Here is an 11835-nt window from a genome sequence, read left to right as displayed (position 1 = left end):
TGGTAAGAACTACAGGTCATTATAAAGTTTATACCTGTTCAACCAATCCAGTTAACATGTTTACTCAGAGTGTAATTGGCTTTTAAATGTACATTAGAGAACCAATTTGCATGGTAAAGTTGTCATGACACCAACCCCCAAGCTGTCTGTGGCAGGGGAACAGCAAAGAGCAAGAGGCAGGGCATCTCACCTGTGGTGGAGGGAAGCGCTGCTGGGAATAGGCAGTTTGCTGGGACTGCTGAGACTGGGGCTGAGGATATGCAGCCTGCTGGGAAAGCGTCGAGGATGCTGGCTGCTGAGGTTGCTGCTGCTGGTAGGGAGACTGTGCCTGTGGCTGTGAGTAGGGGGGCTGGCTCTGGGGGTGTTGTTGTGTCGTGGACTGCTGGGAGGGGTATGGAGTTGGGGACTGCTGATGCGGAGGCTGAGATGGCTGCTGGGAATACGGAGGCTGCGAGGATTGAAGCTGTGGTTGCTGAGACTGCGGTTGCTGCTGATATGAAGGTTGGGCATGAGGGGTCTGGGATGGTGGTTGCTGGGAGTAAGGTGGCTGCTGCTGCTGGGGGTGAGGACTTTGCTGGTTATAATATGGAGTCTGGCCCTGCTGACCATACCCACTGGGGCCTTGCTGTCCGTAAGGTGGAATCTGTAAGAAAAGAAAAGAATTTTAGCACTGACTCACTTCAAAGAAGAAAAGTGAAATACTATATTCTCTATCAGAAGCTGTGTCTTTACGTTGGGAATGGAGGGGCTGGAGAGATGGCTTAGTGGTTAAGAACACTGGCTGCTCTTGAAGAGGACCCAGGTTTGATTCCCAGCACCCATGTGGTAGATTAACAATGTCCTAACTCCAGTTCCAGGGAAATATGACACCCTCTTCTGACCTCCATGGGCATTTCATGACATGGGTGCACTTATTCACATGCAGACAATACACTCATACATGTAAAAAAAATAAATAAAAATATTGAAAAGCAGGCAAGCCATGCCTCACACTAAAAAGGTCTAAGGTTCTTCTATTATCCCTGTCTAAACTGGGCCATGAAGAATGGCCAAACTTGGCTATTGTTTGGTTGAAACACAGACTGCATTCATCCACTGAAAACTTACACAATTTAATATTTGGGCAAGTTATTTTTTACCAACGAGCCTATTCTTTTTATAATGACCCAGGCTGTTTTTTTTATAGGATAGGAATTCATATTCTAACCACAGTGAAAGGCAAGAGCAACCTGATTCAAACACCTTGAAGTCCTACCTAGCATTTAGGAATCTCGATAGTCTGCAAATTACTAAGTTCGCCTGGGTCTCTCTTTCATTTAGTCTCCATTTAAAGAATATTAAAGGGATACGCGTGTGCAACCCCCCCCACCTCAGCAGTTAGTGTTTGCATAGTATGCATAAAACCTTGAGTATAGTCTCCAAATAACAAAAATAGCACACGTGATGAGAGGATCAGGAAGTCCAAGGTCATCCTGAGCTACATATCAAGTTAGAGATCAACCTGAGATATAAGAGATCCTGTCTCCAGAAACAAAGAAAAAAAGAATTCCCTCCCGTCTCTCTTCCACTTTCTCACAAAAGAAGTGAGGAAAGGAGAAAAGGAGAAAGGAACAGAAGACAGAAAGAGCAGGCAATAAATACCACCTCTCCTTCTGTATTTAAGTTCGTTCTTTGAATAATTTTAGATTTCATACTCTGTCTGTCACTATTTTCAGTTTATCATTCAAATATAAATGGTAGGAAATCTGCCAATACACAACTAGCAATGAAAATGATAGTAGGTGGGTAAAGGCATGTACCACCAAGCCTGACGACCTGAGTTCAATCCCTGGTACCCACATGGTGGAAGGATAGAACACTCTCACAAGTTGTTCTCTGACCTCCACTGAGCCTTGGCATAGCCCCTCCCAAATAAATAAATAAAGAATAAATAAATAAAGTAATAACAGGCTGGGCAAATAAATTAATAAGAAAATTACAATAACAGGCTGGGGGTGGTGGCACACGTCCTTAGTCCCAGCACTCAAGAGGCAGAGGCAGGCGGATCTCTGTGAGTTCAAGGCCAGCCTGGTCTACATAGGGATTTCCAGGACAGCTGGGTCAACAGGGAGGCCCTGTCTCAAATAGATTAAAAAAAAAAAAAAAGATGACAGTGTGGGCTGGGGTGTGCTCAGTGGAAGAGCCCTATCCAGCACACTGAAGGCCTTAGATTTGATTCTCAGTTCTGAAAAAACAACAAAGGGATAGTGGTGTAGATAATGACACAGGAAAGAGAGAAAATCTCACACCTGTAACAGTATTATTAGGATTTTTGGCCCCTTTTTCTATTCCTAGACCCTCTTAAATGTTCATTTTGGCCCAGGCCTTGAGAAACATGAAGGGTTGGGCCTCTTCATCCTCAGGCAAATGGCATAAACAATTTCCTTTCAGTAGCAATGCCAGTCCTCAGCCACTGCCCTTCCTTTGTCTCACCTCCCTCAGGCAGGCCAGCAGGACAAGAGGAAAATGACAGGGTCTGGAGTAGACTGGGTTCAAAACCCCAGGATATGCTAAGAAACACACAGAGAACAGGATAGACAGACATGAGGCATACATGGGATGGTGAATACTATCATGGCCTTATTAGTGGCTGAGCCAGCTAGCCTATGTCCCTATGAAGAGGTTTGGAAGCTGAGTACACATTTTGAGTCTATCGCTCACATATCAATCTTGGACAGCAAAGAGGGTTAAGGTAATTAGTCATCATCTACCTGCTGTGCATAAGGAAGGCCGCCCATAGAACTCTGAGCCCGGCCCTGCATGGTCATCGGGTACCGCTGTGGAGTCTGGGACCCATATGGCTGCCCTGGGTACCCATGTCCTTGTTGCGGTCCTGAAGGAGGTCCCTGTTGTTGTGAGTATGGATTAGTCCCACCATACGGCTGAGGTCTCATCTTGCCCATCTGATCCATTGGACTGGATGGCTACAAAATAAAGAACATTTTCATTAACCTCATGTTTGGATGGCCTCTGGACCACATGAACATATACAGGTCTTTTAAAGTCCATGTACCACACAGGAAACCAGTTATTATGACAGGTAATGGGACAGACCCAGCAAATCATTAACCCTCTACAGGACTTTGATTTTATCATATATGAAATGATGTCAACCTCTTTTATCAAAACATCTTGTAAGCTAAAAATGACTTTGTAAGTATAATATTCCTAGAGATTTTAGGGAAAGGCCAAGTATAGAGCAAATAACATAAGTAATAATTTGGACAGGACAATGTTAATAAATATTGCTATAACCTTGTTCAACATCAAAATTGATTATTTCAGTACTTCATGAGTTGAGATACACAAGTGTCCTAGAAACTGAAAGGAGGGAGAAGAGAACTGATCCAGGCATTCTATTCTCCCATTAGTGGAAACTTTTTTTCTTTGTACATTTGTAGCACTATGACAAAGCAGTTAAATATATGCTTTCTTCAAATAAACAAAACTGAAGAATAGTTACTGAAGGAATAGTAAATTTGGAGCTTTGTGTATCTCAAGTGAAAGGTTCATTTCATTTAAAATTGAAGAGTTTGAAACTATAAAAAGGACAGAATTTTTGTCTCTGTAGAGAACAAGATATGAAGTTGTAGAGATGGCTCAGTGGCTGAGAACACTTGCTATTGCTCTTCCTGAGGACCAGAATTCTATTCCCAGTATACACATAATCTCCTCTAAGTCCAGCTCCAGGGGACATAATGCCCTCTTTTGGCCTCTGCAGGCACCCAGTACACACAGGACATATATTCACATTGACACAAAAATAAATAAATCAGAAAGAACATGGTACAGCACCAACAACACAAAGCTCAAAGTTCAAACCATAGGTATTTGTCTACAAATAATAGCTTTGTAGCTGGGCATGGTGGCTCACACCTGCAATCCTAGCACTCAGGATGCTGAGGCAGGAGGACTGTTGTGCATCTGAGGCAGCCCTCAATTATATGAGTTTCAGGCCAACTTGAGCTAGAAAGGGACCTTGTTTAAAAAACAAACAACAAAACTAGGGCTTTCTAGTCTTTTATGGTATGACAGGTTCACTTTCTGGCATGGTTTTATTCTACTGGCACTGTCCAGAGATGTCTATCTGTAACTACTTGTGGTATGGAAAAGGGGGGAAATTTTCTCTCAATATCTTCCTGGTACATTAGTTACAGGGTAGGCTTAGGCCTGATACAAAACTTAAAAGAGAATCTTAAATTGGGGGCTAAGGGTAGATACTAACATTCCAGGTTTAAATAGCATTAACTCTCAAATGGGATTCAGTAGCATATATCAACATCATCTTAAGAACTTGTTAAATCACTGACATCCATGTGTGATTTAGTAGGTTAAAAATAGGGCCTAGTGTATGCATAGTTGTAATAAGTTTAGGCTATCTATAAGCTCCCAGGTGATGCTGATGCCATGGGTCCAGGGACCACACTTTAAGAACCACTGGCCTAAGGATGGGGTTATAGCTCCAGTAAAAACACCACTTGCCTAGCCTAGCTATAAGGCCCTAAAAGTTCAATTCCCAGTGCAGCTGTCAGTGGTGGAAGTCTGGAGGGAGTATGGTGGGGATGGTCTAGAAGTCTAGATTATCCCAGGGTTTTCTAGTTCTGTTATTCTATAGTTAATAAATTATTTGATAATTTAAGATGTGTAAGGTCTTAAACCACCAAAATAAAGGACAGCCGCATTTTAAACAGTTGCTGGCCCTTCCCTTACTCCTTTTCCCTCTCTCCCCTAAGTGTTTTATTATAATAGAGGAAGGAGAGGTGTCATGAAGGAAACTTGATTAGGATAATTCATGAGGCTCCTGTTCTAAATATCAAGAATAAAAGAGAAGAAGCAAATCAAATATGATGGTGCTGCACACCTATAATCCCAGCTACTTAGAAACTGAGGCAGGAGTGGAGCAAATTCAAGGCAAGCTTGGTCTATATAAGTGAGTTCTAGGCCAGCCAGGACTACACAGACCTGTGCCCCACCCCCCACCAGGGGGATAAAAGAAGAGAGGGAAGGAGGGAGGGAGAACGTTCTCTCAGGCTACAGATAAAATTTCAGGTAAAAAGGTAATGGTGATGATGGGCATATTCCCCTCCCAAACTGTAGAGAATTCTAGTAAAACTGTGTCCCAAATTACTACTACATATCAGGGCCATTAAAGGGCTATTTCCAACAATCTTGACGTCTATCCAAGACCTGCTTTTATATTAGAACCTCCAGTAATGCTCCCAATCAAAATTTTGGAGCTACATGGATTATTGTGGGACTATTCAGGAAGCTCAAATTTAACAAAATTGGACTAGTGAGAAATATTACATGATCTTCTCCAGTACTCTGGCAATGGAGCCAAAATATCACCATTCTCTCCCTGAAAAGACCTCGGGGAGGTCACATGCCATACAGCACTCCTTACTTCTCCCAGGCTGCATCTATTTATGCCCCTCGCCCCGCCCCGAGTCCACACCTGCTAGCAGAGATCAGTTTGCGTTGCACACCTGTGGTCCAGGTCGGCCCACAGATCTAGTCATCACTATGGTGCTTAACACGGGGCTTCTACAGCAGCAGCTATCAAGGAAGGCTACAGTGCAGAATTCTCTATCTTACAAATACCTGAGCCTCTCCCTAAAGATTCCAGTTCTGTCTGTGTGGAAGGCTTGGGCCCTACCCTCTATGTCCTTGAATGATTCTGATGTATACTATTAACTGCAAACCAGTGACCTAGTACCAGTAAACTTGACTTTTTCTTTTTCTTTTCTTTTTTTTTTTTTTGGCTTTTTGAGACAGGGTCTCTCTGTAGCCCCAGCTGGCCTGGAACTCACTTTGTAGACCAGGCTGGCCTTGAACCAGGGTCTCAAGTAACCCAGGCTGGCCTCAAACAAACTATACAGCTGAGGATGACCTCTAAGTGCTGATCCTGTTTTCTCTACATCCTTTTTTTAAAAATTGTATTTATTATTTTTATTTTATGTGTGTGTGTGTATTGCCTGCATGTAGGTAAGTACACCGATGTCATGTGATGCTGGTGGAGATCAGAAGAGGCTGTCGGATGACCTGGGACTGGAGTTACAGACAGCTGTTAGCTGCCATGTGGGTGCTGGGATTCGAACCTGGGTCTTCTGCAAGAACAACCATTCTTAACCTCTGAGCCATCTCTCCAGCCCCAATCTCCACCTCCTCGAATGTCGGGTCTACAGGTGTGTGCCATCATATCCAGTTTATGATGTACTTGGGATCAAATCCAGGACCAAATGCATGTTGGACAAGCACTCTACCAACTAAGCTATATCCTCAGTTCACTTTTAATTTAAATTCACAAAAATCACATGTGGCTATCGTCGACAATATAGTTTGAGAGAAATTTTCCCAAATAACTCTCACCACTTCCTGCTAAATAATGGCTCCAAACATCCCATTAAATTCTGCATGATATTACCATATAGGAAGAGCAAAGAGTGTATTAATTTGACGGACTTGGGTTCAAATTCTTACTGCCTGACCCTGAAAACAGTGCTTGGACTAAAATGCACAGTGTTTCCTATAATCAGGTACAGTGGCTTACTCCTATAATCTTAGTACTAGGGAAGTTGAAGCTGGAGAGCGACCATGAGTTCCAGGCCAGACTTGGCTACAGAATGAGAACCCCATCTCAAAAAACAAAAATAAGCTTCCCACAGTGCTTGGTGTTTAAATGTTCAACAACTGATAGTTATAATAAATGACAAACTGCTTCTACAGACTTTGCAGTCTGGTTTGGCTCTATACTTTTTCAATCTTTCCACAGTTCCCCAAAATTATGTATCTCCAGCTTTATGCAATGGTTCTTGATCCTGCTTCATATCCACAACGGCACCCCCAATGCCAGTTAGTGAACTCAAGGCCTTGTGTATGCTAGGCAAGAGCGCTATCAGAGTTATATTCCCTGAGAAACTTGGTCTTTCTTCATGAAGTCACTTCCAGCACACCTGGACCACTCACATTTCTAAATGACCTACTATAAATTTACTAAGTATCATAAAGCTTAAAAGTTATAGCTGGGGCTAGAGAGATGGCTCAGAGGTTTAGAGCATTGGCTGCTCTTGCAGAGGACCCAGGTTCAATTCCCAGCATTCAGATGGCAGCTAACAACTGTCCATAACTCCAGCTCCAGGGGATCCAATGCCTTCTTCTGACTTCCATGGGTGCTGAACTACATGGGTGCATTTATATGCACACAGGCAATACAGTCATACACATAAAATAAAAATAATAACTATAGCTGGGCGTGGTGGTGCATGCCTTTAATCCCAGCACTCGGGAGGCAGAGGCAGGCAGATTCCTGTGAGTTCAAGGCCAGCCTGGTCTACATAGTGAGTTCCAGGACAGCTGGGGCTACAGGGAGACCCTGTCTCAAAAAGATCCAAAAACAAAAACAAAAACAAAAACAAAAAAAAACCCCTCAAACAAACAAACAAACAAAACTATGAAAAAAGTATTAAAAAAAAGTTATAGCTGCTGAGCACGATGATGCATGACTTTAACCCCAGGACTCAAGAGGCAGAGACAAACCAATCTCTATGAGATTGGGGCCAACCTGGTCTATACAGAGTTCCAGGCTAGCTGGGGCTACAGGGAGACCCTGTCTCAAAAAGAAATGATAAAAGCTGGGCGTGGTGGCGCACGCCTTTAATCCTAACGCTCGGGAAGCAGAGGCAGGCGGATCTCTGTGAGTTCAAGGCCAGCCTGGTCTACATAGTGAGTTCCAGGACAGCTGGGGCTACATGGAGATCCTGTCTCAAAAACACCAAAAAAAAAAAAAAAAAAAAAAAAAATATTTTTTTTAAATTTATGTTAGTTTTGTTTTAAGATTACTATGTTGCCCAGTTTGCCCTTGAACTCCTAGGCTCAGCCTCTAGGATAGCTGGGACTACAAGCACATACTACCACTCTGGCTAAGTTCTGGGAAACAAGAGCTCAGATATTTTATCTCCATAGTTCCCTCAAACACCCTAATCACAGGGCTCAGTAACTGTTCAATTGCAATGATGCCTACTATAAGAAATAGGTAAGGGATACTCCGAAGACAAAGCCCAGTTCAAACTATCCATCCAAAAGGTGGGGAAACACATACTAAACCCAAACCTATGATAGGTTATAACATTAAGGGCAGGGGGAAAAAAACTGGACTGTATTAAATTAGAATAGGGGAGATTAGGACACTCAAGGAAGCTGTGCATGGTGGTACCTGCTGTTAATCCCAGCACTGGGAGGCACAGGCAGGCAGATCTCTGTGATTCAAAGTCAGCCAAGCCTACATAGTAAATTCCAGGCCAGTTAGGGCTATATTAGTGAGACTCTGTCTCAGAACAATACAGAACAAGTCAAGGAAGAGCAAGCATATTTTGAGAATAACCACCACTTACCAGGGAGGATTTCAAAACTGCATAGACATCCCCAAACACACTGCTTAAAACCAAAAAGGTCACAGTGGCATGGGGCACATACCTTCCCAGCCCTTAGGAGGCTAGGCAAGGAGGACTGAGTCTCCCAGGCCCTTCTGGCTTAAAAGTCAGACTCTTTAAGAAGGAAAAGAAAAAAAGAAAAAGGAGGCTAAAGGCAAGTCTTCTCTCACGTAAGATCTCAGTGCCCAGCTGAGTATGGCTGCTTCTGTAACAGCCATAGAGGGGTCAAGGAATCTCCCATTCCTACTTTAGGAAATTTTTGCAGCCCCCAAAATAATTAACGGTCTAAGAAATTCTTTTTCTAAAAATAAACTTGACACTTTCTGGTTATCAGATTCTTTCGTCTCACCAAAGGCTAATCATAATATGTAGCTTATTTGGTAAATGAAAATAAATTCAGTTCAACCAATCAAACTGTCCTGGTCTCATGCCAAAGTTAAATAATCAAGAGAAGGTAGGCAGGAACCTAGTTCACATTTTGGAATTTAAAAACATTGTGAGTGGCTGGAGAGATGGCTCAGCAGTTAAAGGCGTGTAGTGCCCTTGCAGAGCCAGGGTTTGATTCCCAGCATCCACATGGAAGTTCACAACCTTTTGTAACTGCTGTTCCAGAGGATTCAATGCTCTCTTACAATGTTTACAAACTCATGTAAGCACACACATATAAGTAAAAATAAAACAAATTCTTTAATTGTGAAAGATTTGTGATTTGCAGTTACAGGAGAAAAGACACCATCCAATTTCTCAAAGTAGAGAATGGACCTTCCACCTTCACTAATCACTTATATTGGAAAGCTGCAATTTCAGAAAAATTTCTACTACATGTAAAATAGAAAAGCTGGTATCAGTAGTCAGTAGCCACAAAGGGACTGGGAAACACTGAATTGTAGCTACAAAGAGCTAGATTCCACTCTGGGAAAGACAGAGAGGAAATCCTTTCAATGAGAAACCACAGGAGTAGATTACTGTGATTACACTTCAAAAGCAAAGGCTCTGCCACAGACACACATAATTGGGAGGAAAATGCTGGCCCTTGATCAGGGAAGTCAGGCCCCCTGCTATATACTCTCCAGCATTCATAAAAAATAAAAATAAAAAATAAAAAGGGGGGAGGAGAAGCGCCACAAAAAAAAAAACAAAAAAAAAAAAAAAAAAAAAAAAACCCAAAAAAACCCCTCATCTCAATTTACCACTTATCTCCTTCCAGATCACTGGCCATGTTATAAACTGCCTGACAAATGAAATGAATCAAAAGATGCAGTTTAGGGGCATCAAAGGCAAGGATGCTGGCAGGCCTAGCCTTCTGAATATATTCAGTACAAGCAGCTGGCAGACTAACCACTTGCAAAGGTCTCCTGCTCCAAGCAAATAGTCACAACTCCCTCCAGACCTGGTGGATACCTGGATCCCTCATAAATTCTTAATTGTACCAAGGGAAGCGAAGCTACAATGACCCTGGGAGGTTGTTTAATGTAACAGACTGAACTTTAAGCCCCATCTGGGTTAAGTGTCAAGATATTCAAAAGTAGCTGGTTTCAGGTCTCTCAAAGATTAAACATAGTTGCAAATTCTCTGACCAGGAATGACTGAGAAAGAGAGAAGACAGGCCCAAACACACAAACTTCCAAGCACTATGAGATCTCAGTCACCACACCACATCGCAGTGGCACCAGGAAAGAGTAACTTTAGAATTCTGAAATAAAGATCCAAGCCAGGAGTTGCCCACCTTTAGCCCAACACTTGGGAAGCAGAGGCAGGGGGATCTGAGTTCCAGACCAGCCTGGTCCACATAGTGAGTTCCAGGCCAACTGGGGCTACAGGGAGACCCTGTCTCAAAAAGACAAAAAAAAAAAAAAGGGTGGGGGGATCCAAGAGGAAAGCTCTAGACCCAACCAGTCCAAAGCCAAAGTTACAGACCAGGAAGCAAAGGGACAGATTTAATGTTCAGCAGTGCCAAGGACTGGACAGGGTAAGATGAGAGGAGGCTGGGGCCAGGGACTGCCAAAAAAAGTCCCCATCCTCAGAAAGAAGAAATCCTGACCACTACTTGTCCTGTGAACACCTACTAGCTGGTGCCAGTATAAACCTGGAGTCATATCCTTGGACTTTGGACACTTAAATATTACTTCTTATTCCTTGTGCTTTCAACGTATTCCTGGCTAGATGTGTTTGTGAGTTTTAATAATAACAATAAAAAAATGCATCTCTGGCTCTTTAACCGAAAGAACCCCCCCTAACTGATTCCCACAGTAATTAACCTGCATTTTACCTCAGAGAGCGGTAGTTAAGGAAGTCGGCACTGCTATTTATAACTCATCTCAAATTGAGGGCAGACTGCCTAAAATCTAACACATCCCAGCTGTACTCCTGTTTGAACTGGGGCCAAGGGAATTTTTTAAAGCAATCTTGGCACCGAATGAATGACACCAACAGTATGAGAGCCGAGTGGTTGTGTTGTGGTGACGTAGCACTGGAGGTGGGGGGGGCAGTGTACTGTGATCCCTCTCGTGCATGCCTGCTGCTTGCAGTCCCAGTACAGTAAGCTGGGAACCGCCCACTGAGAGCCAAACACAGGAAAAGGCTTTTCCTGTGGAACGGCTTGAAGTGAGAAACACATGGCTAATCTGCATAAACTCGAAGCCACACCGCCCCTGCCAGGAAGGTTAGTGCTCGTAATCTCTGGCCATGGAGCTGGCTGCCTGGGAAGACTTGGACTCGCGCCTGATAACCCAGAAAGAGCCGAGAGAACAGATGGGTAAGGACCCCAGCAGAAAACAGCCCCGGGTCACGTGACTCGCCACATGGCCCCGCCAGCACAAACTATTGTCTGGCTGCAGAGCTCCTATACAAAGGCACCAGGCCTCTGCTTCCTGTGATTCCAGGGGCTGGCAGCAGCTGCAGATCCAGTTCCCGTAGGGGACCCTCCTGTTAAGGGCATTCCAGGCAGAGATAAGTATTAAAGTTAGGCCTCTCCCAACCAACAAGCTTTCACTTTCCCGGTCGACTTCACAGAAATCACTTAGATCTTTAGGGGGGCAGACTTCCCTGAGAGAACACTCTTTGTACCCCGGACACGAGCTGACCAGCATAAATCACTCCCATTGTCCTGTCTCTTCTCTAGCTACCGACACTACAGACATCAGGGTCTGATGTCCCGACCCCCAGCCCCCTGCCCTCTCTTCCCCTCACCATTTGTGGCTTTGAAGGCTGGTCAAGGATTCTTAGCCAAATTGAAGAGGAACTGCTCAGAAATCTGCTTGGTTCAGTTCTATCCTCAGACCCTGCCTCCTAAAATAAGGAGACTAGACCTGGGGTGGGGGGAGGGGTATGCTTTGTTTTTGAGATGGAATCTTGCTATCTTATCCAG

General features: G+C 43.7%; 1 protein-coding gene across 3 annotated transcripts in view; it reads right to left on the bottom strand.

Annotated features, from left to right (window-relative positions):
* The window catches only part of LOC103737119 (AT-rich interactive domain-containing protein 1A), a 90299-nt gene that overhangs the window by 51542 nt on the left and 26922 nt on the right, over nt 1–11835 (bottom strand). For 2 of the 3 annotated variants that reach the window (XM_029565239.1, XM_029565241.1), the window contains 2 exons: nt 2751–2963; nt 191–643 (listed from right to left, as the gene is read on the bottom strand). In XM_029565239.1, the coding sequence (XP_029421099.1) occupies nt 191–643; nt 2751–2951 (654 nt within the window). In that variant the 5' untranslated portion in view covers nt 2952–2963. Of the gene's footprint in view, nt 1–190; nt 644–2750; nt 2964–11835 lie in introns of those variants that run through there. The other variant, XM_008836829.3, reaches the window with a different exon arrangement.

The sequence above is a fragment of the Nannospalax galili genome, unplaced genomic scaffold (assembly GCF_000622305.1).
Source record: "Nannospalax galili isolate Female #2095 unplaced genomic scaffold, S.galili_v1.0 scaffold1258, whole genome shotgun sequence".
Taxonomy (NCBI): domain Eukaryota; kingdom Metazoa; phylum Chordata; class Mammalia; order Rodentia; family Spalacidae; genus Nannospalax; species Nannospalax galili.
The sequence above is the reverse complement of the archived record's forward strand: the minus strand, read 5'-3'. Positions and strand labels throughout refer to the sequence as shown.